Source organism: Colias eurytheme, chromosome 1, assembly GCF_061535395.1.
Source record: "Colias eurytheme isolate Ceu_HAF_F1 chromosome 1, ilColEury1 Martin Lab GWU primary, whole genome shotgun sequence".
NCBI lineage: Eukaryota > Metazoa > Arthropoda > Insecta > Lepidoptera > Pieridae > Colias > Colias eurytheme.
In genome coordinates, this window is record NC_142980.1 from 13804718 (window position 1) to 13823370 (window position 18653).

At 35.9% G+C, this 18653-nt stretch overlaps 1 protein-coding gene across 1 annotated transcript in view; it reads right to left on the reverse strand.

Annotated features, from left to right (window-relative positions):
* Positions 1–748: 748 nt before the first annotated feature.
* LOC149911350 (Krueppel-like factor 6) overlaps positions 749–18653 on the reverse strand; it is a 108638-nt gene continuing 90733 nt past the window's right edge. Inside the window, exons 2-4 of the mRNA XM_090105657.1 lie at positions 5051–5339; positions 2688–2852; positions 749–2300 (exon numbers count right to left, since the gene is read on the reverse strand). Coding sequence (XP_089961783.1) covers positions 2125–2300; positions 2688–2852; positions 5051–5339 — 630 coding nt within the window. The 3' untranslated portion in view covers positions 749–2124. The remainder of the gene's footprint in view (positions 2301–2687; positions 2853–5050; positions 5340–18653) is intronic.

The window sequence follows — 18653 nt, forward strand, 5'->3', positions numbered from 1 at the left end:
ACATTGTTTTGATACATGTACCCCCGTGATTTGTTATATAAATCACTCATTAATTCGGGAAGACTGTTTATTGGCCCCGGAATAACATCCTTACAGGACACCCGGATTCACGCAATATTCATATATCCAACATTAGACGCTTACGAATCTTACGAATTGAGATCCTAGTACGTGTTACATTGCTTCTTGAGCTAGACTCAGAACGTGTGTGCGATGCCAAGCAGCAATGTACTGTGTAGCAGATTAAAGCATCGATTCTCTAATCCTTGTATTAAATACACCTGTATAATGTGTAACAACGTTCAAATGTCTGCGACTAACGTCTATGACGAAATGGAAGTACTATTAGTATAAGTAGATGGCAGTTGTAAACCAGTCATGTTTTATATTAAAAAATATATCTTAAAGGAACGTTCGTTGAATCGATTGTCTATTTATCTAAGAACAACAATTAATACGCTATCATTCCTCTGAGCGATATCTTATTGCAAATTTGCAATCTCATTGAAAACAGCGTCGTAGTCAAAAAACTTTCAAGACGAGACTAAACGAATAGGAGAAAATGTAATCAGTAATCTCTATACGACATCTATAAAATTCATGTGTATGTATAAATATGTCATCGATGTTAAAGTCAAGTCGCCTATCTATTGTCACGATTTACTAAAGCTGTCACATCCTCAAAAAGTGTCGCCCCCTTTCCTAAGTCGGTTTTTTACGTACCTACATCACCGGCACGCCGCCCATGACCATATAGATAGCCTAGAACTTAATCATCGTGATTGAGTTCGAATCTCACTATCTCACTAACATTTATTGTAGCATATAGCTCCTGGGAATCGCTTATATCAATCATCTCCCAATCTGGAGACAAGATCACCTCGCCTCGTACATATTGCACATTTAGGATATAAGCGCTTCAAATGCGTTACGATATTCAACATACATCTATAAATTCACTCGCATTAAACTTATACTAAACAAAACATGAATAAAATGCACAAAGTATAACGTCATATAAAAATATACGATAATAAAATAAACATATTGAAATACAAACGAACATTACTTGCGACTGTGATTCCGAATCAACCAATAACCGGTACACTAACCATAAATTTCAGAATTTAGCACAAGACGACGTATATTTAACCTAACCCTACGTGTATATATATATATATATATATATATATATATATATATATGTATTATATAAATTAAAAAATTCAAACGTCAAATATAAATCTCATTCACGCAACATTCATCGAAGAAGCACACATAACGGAATGAGAAAATAAACTGATAGCTTAACATAAATATGTGATATTAAAACATGAGTACCTATCTTAAAATTAAATAAAATTAAATATGCATTAATGTTAAAATAGACGTTCTATTACGCACTGTTTAAGAATAATAAAACGCCTGTTTTAAAATAATAGCAAAACATCAGGTAACGCGACGCACACCTATTAAGCTTAAAACTAAAGGTTGTGCTGAGCGTCGGTGGGATTTTTAGCCGAATATCCCGATTCAATAAATAATATGTCACGTGTATTGAAATGCGGGTCGACGGGGCGTCGCCGGGGAAGTTAACCGGAAGAATAACAACCACTAGCAGCGACACGTGTAAAACAATGTATGTATGACAACCACAATCTCAAGAAAATGCATTGAATCAAAACTCGATACAAACAAATTCGCAATACATCGAAAATCACAATAAGAAAGGCGTGCGCGTCCGCCGGCAACCCCCAAACGATGGCACAATTATCGGCGACCGCTTTGCGGCGCGCCAACATAAAAACATCTTCTATACACAAAGCTAAACATTCACATACATAACGGTAATAAAAAGTTCTCATATTGCAACAAAGAACCGCAACGACAGGCCGAAATAGAGATTAAAATAAAATACTAAAAATAACCTTAAAGCATTAGGTGCGATGAGTGTTGACTCGGCTACGTCCGTAGCGAAATTTCTTTGGCTTGCAATGGAAAGCGTCCGCCGGCCGCCGGGGCGAGTTAGGCGCGGGCCCCGGCGTTGAGGAGCGAGACGAGCTTGGGGTGCTTCTTGCTGCGGCTCGTCCGCTTCTTGGGCGCGGGCGGGGCCTTGGTCTCGGGCTACGCGTGCCGCTTGGCGTGCAGCGCCAGGTGGTCGGAGCGCGAGAAGCAGCGCTCGCACTGGTGGCAGCGGAACGGCTTGGCGCCCGTGTGCTTGCGGTAGTGCCGCGTCAGCTCGTCCGAGCGCGCGAACCGCCACTCGCACCCCTCCCATGAACACTTGTATGGTTTCTCGCCTGGAAAATATATTCAGTTGCGTTAATTTTGGTTGTCACTCAATTTTGAACATAGGTATACCGGGACTGTGTTTAATGAGTGAGGTTTGTACCAAGAAATTACAAAATTAATCGCTGTTACAAAACAATCTCACCATGTAGCAAATAATAGTACATGATTACGAAATAAAACAGTCAGTGAACAGAGATTCATTTGCATTTATTGATATAAGATTTCAGAGTTCGAAATCACACACACAAAAGATTACTTACCTATATATTCTATCCGTCTCTATGTTCTTTTTTATGTCGTCATCGGAAAAGGAGCTGGTGGGTCACTTCATGAGCGCTACCACCACCCAAATCACTAACACGAAACTTAACGCTCCAGAAATACAAATAAATCACCTGTATGCGTCCGCTTGTGCGCCTTGAGATGTGAGCTCTTGGTGTACACCTTGTCGCAGGCGGGGAATTCGCAGCGGTGCACGCGCCGGCGCGGGTCGGACGCGTGCGAGTGCGCGTGGTGGCGCGCGGGGTGGCGGCGGGCGGGCGGCGGGCACGGCGGCTCATCTGGAATTACCATAATAATATTATTAGTACCTGGGATAAAAGTATTGGTAAACTTTCATCCCCTATTTCAAGTAATTGTAGGCGTCAGGCTCCGAGATTGTTTTGTGGTGGCGCCGTCATATTCATTTTGTTAAGAAACTCCGAAAGAAGCATGGGAAATCTGTGCTCCTCTATTCCAATTAATTTAGAAGCTCAAACAAAAACTTTAACATTGATCACGATAGCAGTATGCTGTATGATTAAAAAAAACTATGCTGTGTGTTATTACCTTCCGTATCCCCTTTTATTATATCTACCTTCGAAACTATAAATTGGCAAAATTTGCCTTCGATATTCTTACGCTTAAATAATTTTCAAAGCTTAAATAATTTAAATACTTAATGTTTACACAGAATCAACATTTGATCTACAAATAAGTATTCGAAGTCCTAATAGCCTCCCACCTCCCAAACCGCCTCCCAAAACTCAGAGCCCGTTCATTATAATGCATTAATTTTCCAGCCACTGACTATTATGTAAATATCATTTCAATTAAATGTGCACAAACAAATAAATTGATTATTGTTCGCATCAAGTGTTCACAACGAACATTTAACCATTGGCCGTACGTCACAACTCGCAGTACTTTCTCATTATAAATTGCATAAACGTTCAATTATTACCAACGAGTCACGAATGATATTTGAATACAGTCAACCTGAGTGTTAATACGTTCAATCATCATTCCAACAGCTTACATTTTATTTGTACGCTATTTTAATCGGCTTTAAAAGGGAGGATATCAATCCGATTGAATTTTTTATTTTTTTACTACGAACATGCTACGATAAAACTTTTTTTCATAATCTGCTTTCTATGTAATAGGTATTTTTATTTTGAAGTATTTTATTTAGTAAGTAAGTAGTTTATTTTTCAGCAAAAAGAAATCAGTGCTTTTTCATGTTATTTTCTTATACTACTAGCGAGCTGCTTGTCCCGGTTTCGAACCGATAAAACTGGGATAAAAACAAATGAGCTAAATAATTAGATAATTTCGATAATCTAAAAAGGATCAAATAACATATTATGAGTTTATTAGTTAAGCAAACTAACAAAAATATCCTCTCTTAATATTAGCATAGAAAAGACGGTTAGATATAGTACTACAGTGCATAATTATATTATATTTATGTACGCTCTAAGGACTCATGCGCATCAGATGCTCGTAATCAGCACAAGGCCTCGCGAGATTGGAGATTGTGACGAAAATAAGTGAACTGCAAACATATGACGTCACCGTCATTATACAATCGTAATGCCATATTTGGTCGCAAATATTATTGATTGTAGAGAAAACTGAAGCTATACAAAATCGGATGCGAGTAATATTGTCGTATGATTTTAATCGAAATAATAATTTCTAGCAAATTTTCACTTCTAAAATTTATGAATGTATGTCTTTAGTATCTTAGAAGAAACATAAACAGTGTACCTATAACCTAATATGTTCTAATAATATATCGTAAAAATAAAATAAAATTTATCATTACATATACAAAGATCAATGTTAAATTTGGTTCGCCTATCATGTCCAGATGCATTTTTACATACGAAAATAGAAAAAACAGAAAAAGAATGTTGACACCTACACGGTCAAGTTTACATGACCAATATTCTTGTATCATGCAAATCGATTGGTGTAGTGTCCTCGAGACAGTACAAGTTTGGAACTTTCACCCGATTTAGTGGCGATGCTGTCTTGCCTTATTCGCGGTGCAAAAACGCAATGTACGGTAAATATGGACTGTAATATGCACTATGTATACGTATATTAATATTATACCATCTGTAATCAGTTTGTTTGTTTGTAATCAATACGGTCAGAAACTACGGGAAGGATTATGAAAATTCTGTCAGCATAAGGCAGGTACATTCTTCCTCAGTGACACATGCTATATTACTTTATTTTTACCCTGGTTATCCTTCTAAACATTTTCCCTTACAGTGTTGTGTGTGTGTTTAAAGCTGATGGAAATACCTAAAATCACATGCTGCTACTACTGCTACTTTGCTTGCTATGAGTACCGTAAAAATAAATCAAAATGCCCCTAGGCTCATCAAATTCACTGGACAGCTCATCCTTACTTGGGGCACATTCCTATTACAGACATAGTAGAATCCTATAAGAACAGTCACTGCCAACAGCTGCGTGGACTTACCCCTTGGCTCATCCGAATCGCTCGGCGGCTCGCTCTTCACAGCCGTGACGGTGAAGAGCCGCGGCGACTTCGGTGACTTCGGCGACTTCGGCGACACCGGTGACACCGGCGACACGGGCGACACCGGTGACATAGTCGACAGCGGCGACACCGGCGATACTAGCGACACGGGCGTAAGGGGTGACTTGGCAGGCGACGGTGGTAGCGAGGGCGTCGCCCAGTCCTCGTCGACCTCGCGCCGCTTGCCGCGCGGCTCCTCGCGGAGGTAACGCTCCATTTCGTAGCATGTCTGAAAGCGATATCAATTTGTTACATACATTTTTTTAATAAGTGTATCGCGACGCTTGACCACTATCTTGCCTGCTGGTCAGCTAAGATGTTGCCTAAGTTTTTGAAGTGAAAATTTTTAGGCGCGTTGAGAGTAAAATTTCGCGACATGGCAATACCACGTGACCGTATGGAGTAGGTACACCTGGAATAAGGCGACGATTTTAGTATCTTTGCATCTTGCCAAAGAAGTTTCACTTCTGACACGTGTGCTCGGCACACTCGCCCTTTTTTATTGTTTCAAAGGGAAGCGTTTGGACAAAATCTTGTCTGCTGGTAAGATGTGGCCAAAGATGTAGCGCGCCTATATAAACATCGACGCTTACTTCGATTTGTGTATTTAACAATCGATATTTTGAGGTGTGACAACAATCGATAGTTTATAGAGACGGTCTAGACTCTGGATGGATACTGATGTTTATAAGGTTAAAAAGAGTAAAATATGCAACTTGTATTAGCTTAGTTACAACTAAGAAAAATCCTTACAAGGATAGAAAATGATCTCTAGATTATACCAACGAGTTTGCATAATAAAAGCTTCTTTTACTAAACGATTAAACTAGGTATTATTTTAAAAACACTCTTCAAAAAATCTTATAGAAAATATTTTATAAATTTTATTCAGCGGTTAAAAAAGTAGCCTACAAAATATTAATTCCATATCATAATCTATTTTCATACCGAATTTCAGATAATCCTTTCAAAGAGTTTGTTCGAGAGAGCATTTTTACATTAAATAATATTTTATATTTAAAATATTATACAGAGGGATTTATTAAAGGGATTTATTAAAGACACGAATTTATTTTTAAAATTTAAAACTTTGTGTACCTATTTACATACCTATTTTAATTATTGCTTTAATAATTACACATCAATAAATAGATATGTATGATATAATGATAGCTGCTCACGCAAAACCTCGGGTAGTTGTTTTAGGCGCGGGTCAAACACAAGCGGCGCGGGCGCGGGCGTGCCATAAGCGCACCTCTTGAATCTGTTTTGCACCACGTCCTTCTTATGTCCGATGCGCGCCGGAAGCGCGCCCGCAGTGCGCCCGATGCGCGCCGCGCCGCTTGTATATGTCCCGCGCCTTAGAAAGAGGTTTAAGAATTCTATTCAAAACGATGTATATGAGCGGTTATATACGCAATATATTGCTCTTTTAAAAGCTTCATCACTGGCCGCGAAAGCCCGACGCCACTTGCCCATACAAAAGTACCCAAAGAAAATTTTATTACTCTTCGCCCAAGCTTTTAACGTATAACTTGATCGATATTTTCTTTTCTTTTAAACAAAGATAACAGTAGATTAAATTACTCAACAGCCAACTCAAGTTCATGGCTAATCGCAATCAAGTTTTGTCTAATACAAGGTATATAGAAAACCTTTTATCATTAAGCTTTATCAATCCATTAGGGCACCGTTAGCTTGCCTTGCTATAGCCTAGATATGGCCTAGATATTTTATAGGCCCAAGGAGCGCTAGGGCGATACTATTTTTGTCCTATCTTGATTGACGTCATCCAGTCTAAGACAAAATTATACTAGCCGGGTCGATAATTGGATAGGCTTTTAGATACTTGAATAAATAAATTGTGTCATTTAGATAATTAAGGTAAAACTGCATTTCATTGTGGTAATTAAAAAGGTCACAAAACACCATACCCACTCAAGTGCTGAACGACCGGGAGCCGGTCGATCCACATTCAGGGGCTTGTGCGTTGCGACCGGCTCCCGGTCGATCAACAGTCGTGGGTTTTGCGTTCGCTTTATAAAACGGTCTAATAACCTTCCTCTTTCTAACTTATATGACATGTTAAGGAAAGAACAGGCTAGCTATAAATCAAGATAACAACATAACCACATGATTTAAGTGGCCCACTTTTCATGACACATTGAGTAGGTAGTTTTTTGTACAAAAAAATAAACAAGGAATGTGTAAAAAAAATGTATGGGAGGGTATGATGTTTTTATTTTCTCGTAAGAAGAGTGTAACAAAGGATCAATAAATATTAAAATCTCACTGAACAGCTGTTTTAATTTTTTATTAGCAGACAAAATGTAACAAAAATTACAAGGGTACATTTGCTTTGACTTACAAGTTGTTTTTATTTATTTAAATGTTACCATGTTTTGACAAGGCATAGACTATTTTATTATCTATGAATATACATATATACTTGCAAATGTGCTATTGATAAAGGAATCTGAGTCGACTTTAAAAAAATATTGGACCGCCAAAAACCCCAACTGCGGCGGCACCGGGAGCCGGTTTCGCACAAGACCCGATTTTTGCAAAATGGCTCCCGCACTTGAGTGGATAAAGAAAATATGAATAATTGCAAACAATTCTACAGTATTTGACAATTTTATTTATATAATTGTTATATGAAGATTTAAGCGCTAAAAACTAATTAATTGTGTAATAAAACAACTTAAACAATAATCCAATCTTTCCAATAAAGACAATTCGCAAAACTAATTATTCCCAGAAATTTCCACGCAGCCGTTAATTCAAGATGTAATAAAGACTAAGCTTAGACGTCTTAATCCTAAATTTAGTGCTTTATTATTTCTTATTTAAATTCCGAAACGGTGGCGTAGTGATCAGTAACAATTAGGAAACAATTAGTTTGGGCTTTCACTAAGATTCCACTAATAAAATAGTGCTGAAGTGTTCATCTTAATTAACGTATTTATTAAAAAATACACCAACTCAACATTAAGGTATTCCAACTTAGACGCATCCATAAGCCTATCACATGCATTCCCCCGTCGTCAATCTACGAGGAAATCGTCACAGCAAATCCCGAACGTATTACATTGCTTTTTAATTAAGCGACATCATAGCTGGCCAGAAACGGCGCTCTCCCGTGCCGCGTAATATATTACGTTTCGGTCGACAATTTCGGATTTGCGCCAGGTTGGAGTCCCTTGAACCGTGAACGCGGAGGATTTCATGCGAAAATGTGTCAGTGTGCTTGTGCTGACGAAAACACGCGCTCGATATCTCGTATCTGCACAACGTTTGGTTAATTTGAACTTCGTACCTATATCGTAGCGATTTCTGAATCGCGCTATTGATGGTTTTTCTACATTTACTTCAGTAAGTTTTGTCTTCAGGATATTAACTTTTTGGAACTAACATGAAATTGGTTAAAGTTGAAGTTATATGTATGTTTGTGTTAAAAATTTTACTTGTAAGTAGGTATTTATTTTAAATGAGGGTCTCATAATGATCAGCATCTTTGAGAAAGATCTTAAAATGTTAGAAAATTCGCATAACAAACTTGTAGTTCAGAAAAAACAAAATTTATATTTGTAAGCAAAAACTTAGCTTTCTATTTATGGACTACAATAGTAACAAAGTTATAGATGTACTGTACATGTATCACAATTTCGCGTAGCGTTCAGTTAATTATAATAATAAAAATATAAACATTATTTCTAGTCTTAGGAGATGATTAAAATCTTAGTACCTACAGCAGTGAAAATTTTTTATAAGAAAAAACTTAGTAGCCAAAGAGCAGACACACATTTTAATTTTATTTATATACATGCACACATGTTCCTTATTTCATTATCTAACCCTTTATGCATATCTTATATATAAAATTCTCGTGTCACAATGTTAGTCTGCATACTCCTCCGAAACGGGTGGACCGATTCTCATGAAATTTTCTGTGCATATCGGGTAAGTCTAAGAATCGGCCAACATCTATTTTTCATATGTACCACGGGCGAAGCCGGGGCGGGCCGCTAGTCTTATAATATAAAAATGAATCCCAAAATGTGTTGGTAAGCGCATAACTTGAGAACGGCTGAACCGATTTCGATAATTCTTTTTTTTTATTATATTCCTTGAAGTACGAGGATGGTTCTTATGTAGAGAAAACGTAAATATGTACCACGGGCGAAGCCGGGGCGGACCGCTAGTATGTTATATTTAACTATATCACAATCGTTATAAAGTTGGCATGATATTTCGCCTAAGCAAGTAAGTACATAACTTAAATGACACATTCGCGCTTGCGAGCAGTAACTTACGCAAAGTTGGGTAAGTGCTACTAAGTTATAGGTACCGTATATTCTCGTACAATAATAACTTTAGTTACTTATTTTATGAAATGTATGCGTATTTTTGAGTTGGTACGTATAATATTTAAAGGGAAAGAATTATGCATTTTAAAGACATAAGAAATAAATGGTAAAAATCAAACACACCATACAAAACGTTCTAAGTTTATTAATATAGATAATATTTAGTGAGTGATGAATATATATATTCATCACTCACTAAATATATATTGTTTTAATAAGTGCGCGTGCAAACAATAATGTACATAGTATGTATTTATATTTATTGAAATAAACAAACCATATTTATATTTTCTATAGTTCAAGTATATGTCACTAAAGTATTTATTTATATTTGATTTTGCTTCAATTCCATTTCTAGAAAGATAAAAGAAATAAACATTAACACAGCGATGGCATCACACAATCTATACATATAATAAAATCGTAGGAAAGTCAAAACTGTACATTGAATATTTTTTTAAAAGAATACATAATCCATGATCTATAATCGATATAGAAGCCAAAAATATAGTTTTTAGAATTTTTGTCTGTTTGTCTGTTTGTCTGTTTGTCTGTTTGTCTGTTTGTCTGTATGTTTGTCCGAGCTAATCTCGAAAAGTACTGCATAGATTGACTTCAAATTTTGCATGAATATTACTAACAGGTCGTGTGAGGTTTTTTTAAACATATTATCATGCTATCACCTCCGGGGGAGGAGCTGTGAACCTTTACTTTTCTTACGTATTCCGTGTACTACGACAGCGTACAATCTAAAGACTCATGTTTAAATGTTGTTTTTGAGTAAGCCATGCTATTATCTAGCTTTACACTATAAAAACTACGTCATTTACGTAATTTGGGCAGAGAAACTGTTTAATGAATCTTAGTACTATAAAGACAAATTTGATTCAGCGCCATCTATGAGATTTCGTAAAAATCAAATCAATTTACATGTTATCACTACTGAACACAATGTTAAAAATTAATAATTTAAATATAATTATGTTATTTATTTATTTAACTCTTTAACCCATAATAAATCTTCCCTTCCCTATAAGGTGCGCTTATATAATTCGTGTGAATATACTACATTTTTAAAAGTGAGGGTAGATGTATATTATTTTAATTCAAACTAGACACCATTACAGTTAATCTAATATTGATTGTGTTCATTGGTTACATTTTTAAAAATCTTCGTGTTTTAATAATTCGATCACGAGGCGGGACTCTAATACAAAAAGGTTAGTTCGTTGATAATTATTATTCCTTCATCATTTACATGTTGTTAGTAAAAATAAACTTTGACTGTTAATACTTTTGTTCAGTATTTATCTGTATGATTATTGCTTGGTAATTAATATATTTTCATGTCGTATACCTAATTATAAACATAAGTGTGATGTGAAACTAGCTGGATTTATTTTTACACACTCACAGTCTTATATTTTGTGTTAATGTTAAAATAGTATTAATAGTGTAAATCATAATATTTTTTCAAAGTTAAAAATATTTCCTTTTTTCTGATGGTGTTGCCATCGAATTAAACCGCGCTGTCGTTTCGTTCACAAAAAGTCATGTTATTAGGACCGAATATGTAGCCGCCTCAACTTACGGAAACGAGAGTAACCTGCGTTGTCTGTTAGTTATTGTATAGTCGAATTTAACGTTACATGGAAATTGGAATCTAAATATATGTATACCTACTTATATTAAATCTGTAGAGGTCAATTCTGCACATGAAATATATTTCCTAAATAACTATCACGAGGTGATTAGAGATCGACATCGACGTCAAAAATGTTTGTCCGTCTGTCTGTCTGTATAACCGTTATAGAAACAAAAACTACTCGACGGATTTAAACGAAACTTGGTACAATTATTTTTCATATTCGTGAGCAGAGCAGCAACTCCATTTTTAAGCTTTCGTCGCGTGTGCGTTCTTAATGCGTGTATCTTAATGGTTAAAGCTACACAGAAATCAAGTATGAAAGAAATGTTCTCCATATTATATAAAAAATATCTCCCGACATCATAAATGTCTATCTTTTATGGTTGAGCTTAGGAGTTCAAAGCTTTCTGATTATATTTGTCTACTAGCTGTCCCCGCGACTTCGTTCGCGTGGAATAGTGACTATGGGACCTATGACCATGGGCTCAGGGTGGGGCAACAATAAAAAATCATTTTTATTTTCATGCTCCCACTCCCGCGCCCACTCGCACTCCCACGCCATATGCCACGTTCAGTCCTAATCCCACGCCCACGCCCACTCCCCTTCACAATTAGTACCTACCAGATCAAAGCCAGGGTAAGCGCCCCACCCAGCCCCACCGTGGCTACGCCCATGCTGAATTACTACTTAACATACAATTATTGAGTAAATACGTACAACCATACTGTACTGTTGTACTACCATAAATAATTAAAAGAATTGTTATCAAAATTTCTTACTAAACTGAGCTAAAAAACTTACGTACCAAATTATTAAAGAAAATCAAGAAATGAAATGCCTAACCTATACCAAATAGTTACTACATATTATTGTAATTAAAAATTATGGTTAGTATATAATATCGAAAATCAAAAATGCCTAACTATAACTAATTCTACGTAAAATTTCTTTTAAATTATGTCATATTATTTTTTAGGAACCAGGGGGGGGGGAGAGGAGCAAATTCTATTTCCTTCCTTTCTTAAACGGATGTTTTTAATAATCTATGGTGTAGCCAGTAGCCACTGATCAGCTTAATCGATACTCAGTTTTTATCAAATCCAGAAACAAATCCAAATTAGATCTTTCCTGTCTCACGCACGTAACTAAAGGCTGAAGAGAGAGAGAGCACGTAACTAAACCGTTGAGACGAAGAAAAGTGTATAGATAAAGGAATAAATAATTTCATAAACTTCCCGACGATCTTTAAAAATGAATTATAACTTTCATTTTTTTCATTCCCACTTTTACCCCTATGTAGGTATAATAAGTGGATGAACCAATTTTGATACACTTTATCTAAGAACCAGCGTCGGAAAATATTCTGCCTAACAAAAAAAACCGCATCTAATTCGGTTTACCTGTTAGCCAGCTACGGTGCCATAGACAGACACACACACACACACAGAAATACATAGCGGTCAAACACATAACACCAGTCTTTTTGCGTCGGGGGTTAAAAATATAATACGACATAATTTAAAGGACATTTTATGTGGAAAATTTACCTATACACCAGGGTAGATAATTTTTGAAACAAAAAAAAATCGCAGTAGGATGAAACCCATTAGAAAAGGATATGATAAAAATGTAAGGAAAAATAAATTACGGTCAATCGGAGTTCGGGAAGTGCGATGGGGGGAGCTTTTAAGAGAAAAAAATGGTTTCTCTCGATTTCTCGATAATAATAACACCTGCTAATTTTTTTCTACATATTTTAATTGTACAGACATCACTTTTCCACAATTTTATTATATGTATTGATGATGATGATTGAGATTATAACACTCTTAGTCCGTTTTAACTTAATTTTTATTCACCCGCATCAGTGCCACCTAAAAAATCTTTATATATCGAAATTCGAGCAAAGTTAAGAAAATGAGAAATAAGAGTTCTCAAGGATCGTTAGAGATAAGAGGCTTACTATTGACCGAAAACAACATGTGTTATGCCGAACCTGAAACCGCTTCACAACGAGAATTGCGGCTCACAGCTGACCGCGAACGGCATGTACTATCCTGTGAGACCGAAACCTTCACTGAGAGGGTATATAATATAACGTCTCACAGCTGATCGCAAATGGCATATTGTACTATCCCGTGAGACCGAAACCCTCACTGAGAGGGAATTACGTCTCACAGCTGATCACGATCGTCATATTTTATCTCGAGAATTCTGAAACTTTTACTCAATATGAAGACCGTTTGACAAATAATAGGATGCACCATAATATTATTCGATCTCTCGAAGATGAACATGAGCATAAGCAATGACTAGAGTAGGGACGCGAATATTACCATTATTTTAGACAAGAACGATTAATAAGTTTGTTTAATGAAAGATTAAGAATTGAAACTATTGGTCTCTTTAAACGGACGAATAGCGAGAGGCCCGTCTTACTGCAGACAGATTTCGACATAGTCTTAATGACTTAGAGGTAAACATAGAAGATCAATCTACAAATTCGGTGGTGTGGTCCGACAAAATAATATAAAAGTGGGTTTGCTTATAACCTCACAATTGATTACAGATCATCTTCTGTATAGGCGATATTAACGTAGTATGTTCTTTTTGTAATGCTTTAAAGTGGAGTAAGGAGTCGGCTTTCGTTTGAAGATACGCCAGAACCTTTGAAATCACTACTTTTAAGTTTTAGAGGAACATGTGCAATCTAAACAGTTCTTAGACAATATTAGCTCTTATAGTATTGCGTTTTAAATGATCCTTTGGTGCTCAACAATTATCAGATGCTCCTTTCATTCTTACTTTTAAGATACAAGGTCAAGTTTATCATTTGATAGGATCCCTTTTGCCTGAAGGCCAACCTAAGTTTCTTTAAATATATTATTTTGTATTCGACTACGACGAATAATCGAATACAAGAAATCAATATTTCTCGAATTTAAAACTGAACTCATTTCACAATTTTAGAACATGTTAATTCATCAGGTTAATCCGTATAAATGCGTTTTAAATCGACATTAGAAGCTTTTCCTCAAGATGGTGATATTAATATAAAATTGGTATAAATGCCGATAGACGGAAGTCTATCAGCACTCAGGAATTCCCTGAGCGTGTTATAACGCCCAGGCCACAGTATTACAATTTTTCCTACAGTAGGGCGACGAATGTATTTTCGCATAGCAACGGAGGGGAACTCGTGGGGGGTAAAGTGACGCGGGCCACGTACCACAAACATGTTTAGTTTGTGGTACCGAGCGCGAAAGAAAGTCATCGTGTTTTTAGTAAAGTTACTATCTAAACTAACGTAATTTATTACTTAGGTACATATTCTATAATGGTGCGCTCAAACTGTTAATCTACATTTAATTTAGATTATTATTTTAATTACTAAGAAATGTAGAATTTAAATCACATTCATTCATGTTTTCCTCAGTTATTCGATGTCTATGATTTTCGATGATTTTAAGATTTTCTTATCAGAGTATTCAATTTTAATGTAGTGAAATTTTATAAGAGACAATTAAGAAGATTCAAAAATAAAGTGTCACGTATTTTTTTTAAACGACGAATGACGAAAAACGACCGAATCGCGGACGAAGTCGCGGGCAACAGCTAGTACGAAATAAAAAAGTTAAAAAAGAAATCAAATAGAGAGCTCAGAGAAATTCATTACAAAGAGTATATTTTACGATTCACTTATTCTAAAATGTACAAGTTACACCTTGGCAAAATATAAAAGGTTGTAAGTGTGAAGAAGAATTTTATAAATGCAATAACATTATCCGACGACTGCATGTCTGCGTTCATGCGGAATGTACGAAGATATTAAGCAACTAAATGTGACACGGCTTGTTTGAAAATAATATTCATAGTGTGTGTCTTTAAAATTGTGTATGAGAAATCAAAGCTTCTTTTCTTTTGTACATTAATAATATTATGTCAAAGGTTTCAAGTATCAATCAAATATTTCCTATTTATTAGGTTAATTATATGTAATTTTTTTTTATGTTTTTAGGAAATATTTACTTAATATTAAATATTACAAAAATCAAAATCAAAACGAACATTTTTTTTGTCAATATTACATGAGGTGCATGATAGATAGCCACTATCAGAAAAAATATATTTCCTAATGTCTACTAACCAGTAATGTTATTTACCTAATTCTGAAATATAAAATTAGTATCCAATGAAAAAGCTTTGCTTAACCTGCGACGATGTAGTTATTAAACACAAAAATTAATTATTTATTGTTTCCACTCTACACCTTCTTACATCTATGGCAAGCTAATCGCGTTACTGAGAAACTGAATATCAAAACAACACAATTAACTTTAAACGAAGTAAACGATTGTTCCTCACTTAAAGTTACATTAAAAACTCGCACCATTTTTTATTCCTTTTTTATATAGGGCAGGATTTTTATTGAAACCCGTCAGACTTTTATTGAATATTTATTACTAGCGACCCGCCCCGGCTTCGCACGGGTGCAATGCTGATACTAAATAAACTACAGCAAAACTGTGAACGTTGTATATAAAAACATAGCGGCCCGCTCCGTCTTCGCACACGGGTATAAAATAGGTATATAGCCGGGCGGCCGGCCGGCCGGTACCGCCGCAAACGCTACGTCCCGCAATTTTTAAATCTGTAATATCTTCGAAAATATTCACTTAAATCATACGGTTTAAAGGCCCATATAGATCTATATTAAATGAACAATGTATTGAAGGTATTTAATTGGTTAAGGATTAATGCTGTATTGGTTAAAATCGTATCGAAAATTAGCCATTATTTGTCGTAAAAAGTAAATGACAAAAAAAGTTATTGTGGGTTATCCATAAGAGATAGACATATACCATCGCGGACTTTTCTATAGACCTTTTCAATGTGTATAATACTAAGTACATTATTTTGATAAAACTCGTAGGGTTCAGCCTGCGTTTGCAATGTAAGTGGAAAGAATGTAATTTTTTACGACATCGCATTAGAAACCTCAAAAATAACAGTACTTCTCCACTATTTAATGGATGTTATTATACATATAAACCTTCCTCTTGAAACACTCTATCTATTAAAAAAAACCGCATCAAAATCCGTTGCGTAGTTTCAAAGATTTAAGCGTACAAAGGGACATAGGGACATAGGGACAGGGAAAGCGACTTTGTTTTATACTATGTAGTGAAAAGCGATGTTTGCCGAGAACGCCTCTACTCACTACTGTGACGTTAAAATAGTTCACTCCTTTTGTACGGGCTATGGTTCGTACACCTGGGATGCTGCTGCTACTAATGAAACTAAGCTGCTAAATAATATGATTTTATTGCTATGCTGTAATGAGTTACATACGTGCGCGGCTCGCGACGTTTTAATGTGAACTAATGCTATATGTAAATGAAAATGCAGTGATATACAAAAATGATGATTTTGCACTCTGTGCGGTTGCACCGTACATGCTCCCGGGCAACAAGAGTGATGGAAATGAAAGCTATGATAGATATGACGATGAGCTAACCTATTACAAGGTGAAAACAATATTCTTAAAAGCTATTAACAAATGATGCCCGACAATCATTAGATATCGATCTTAAGGCTACACTGTTCTAAAATAGGGAATTGTCTTTTATTGATTCACTGAATGACGCACACACACATTGCTCTGCTTTTTTGTTTCACACACACTTTGCTCTGCTTTTTGTTTCACACACATTACACTCACACACTTTCACTAAAACTAACACATGGGTCACTGATGGCACGCTGCGCGCTGGTACGGGCGCTCGCGCCGCGGAGGGCGCTCGCCGCCGCCGGCCGCCACGCACACCACAGGCCCGCTGCTGCTGCTATCCCCTGAATGCGCTTCCCAAGAGCTAGCAGGGAGTCGTTGTAGCTTTTTTACCCAGCTCCAAATTTGATGGGTAGCGTTCATGGGTGTTTATAAAATGCTGAATCAGTTGGATTTCGGATACACCTCCGGCTCAATATTTATCTTATAAGTGTGCTGTTTATGTGAATTTATCATGAATATTTAGTTTTAAACCTCAAACAATGTATTCGCAATAATATACCATTGATAAGGCATGGTCGCGTGCGCCTCGTTAAATGGAAATGCTGATTCAGTAACATGCGGTCATGGAACTCCAATTGTTTGCAACCGTGGCTTATTTGTATAGTACGATGTTACAATGGATATTACTTTTGAAAGTTTCATACAGCTGATGATTTCCAGATGATTGATATAATTAATTATTAATAAATTTTGAAGTTTGGTTGCTTATTGGAGTAGGTACTTAATTTCTATCCATCTTCAACTATGTTAATTTATTGAAGAATATAAAAATATGTTTATCGACGTTTATTCTTGTTATATTGAAGTTGTTACTGTATAATATTACGTTTGTAGCTGACGTGAGCATTAAAATAAACAATGTTAATTTGAACGATAGATAATAAGTTTATATGAAATGATTTAATTGGACTGCGCTTTTTTCGGGGTGCTTGCTGGTGATAAGCTGCTGGTATGATTCTGTAGCTTTTGCTGATTTCTTTCTTCTGTGTTAACAGGAAGAATGGACAATTTAATAACCGGTCGCTTGATAATACCCGTCTTAGTTTTTACGCTTACGACTCTGACGTAGCCGTCTGATCCAGGATGTAATTCAATCACACGACCCAACGCCCATTTTCCTGGTGGTAGAAGAGCGTCATGTATGATCACGATGTCGTTCAACTTGATATTAGGCTTTGATGTTTTCCATTTGCTTCTGGCTGATAATGACGTTAAATATTCAATTCAGCTCGCCACCGTTTCCAAATACCACTAAATATTTTTTGCGTCAATTGCCACCTCGTTCTCTCATCTCTCTCAGTTTCTATGATTGTTAAAATTGGACCGCTCGCTAAAAAGTGGGAAGGTGTGAGATATGCTAAGTCATCAGGGTCTTCAGATAGAGGAGATAGATAGGGGTCTCGATGAATAAAAAGGTTTTTTTATTTTTTTTACTAATTGTTTTCAATATAACAATTAAACGGATAAACGTTCAATGTTTGATAGATAACTTTTTATTACATTTGAAAAATATTTATTCGCCGAAATGTTGGTATACGTATCCTCATAACTTGTAAATGACTGCACGAAATTGGATAAGTCTCGCTCTTCTCTATGGAAGATGCATTCTGAACTGGTACCTAGTCAATGATAAATCTAGGTATGTTATAATGATTCAAAAGTGCTTCTAGAATTCTGATTAAATAAAAAAAAGTTACAGATTGATTTTGAATTACTTTGTGTTTGCTCTTGCTCAGGTCACGCTTTGTATAGAAAATATCCACGCGACGAAGCTAATAGTAAGATTCTCGTATACAAGACTCCTTCTTTGTGAACCAACTTCGAGTCTATTGACAATTTCAATAGACGGATTTCAATCCATTAGGTACTACAGTTGCGATTGTGATTGCAGTAGGAAGGACGAAATAACTGATAGTATATATATATCTAGTGAGTAAATAACAATAGTCCTT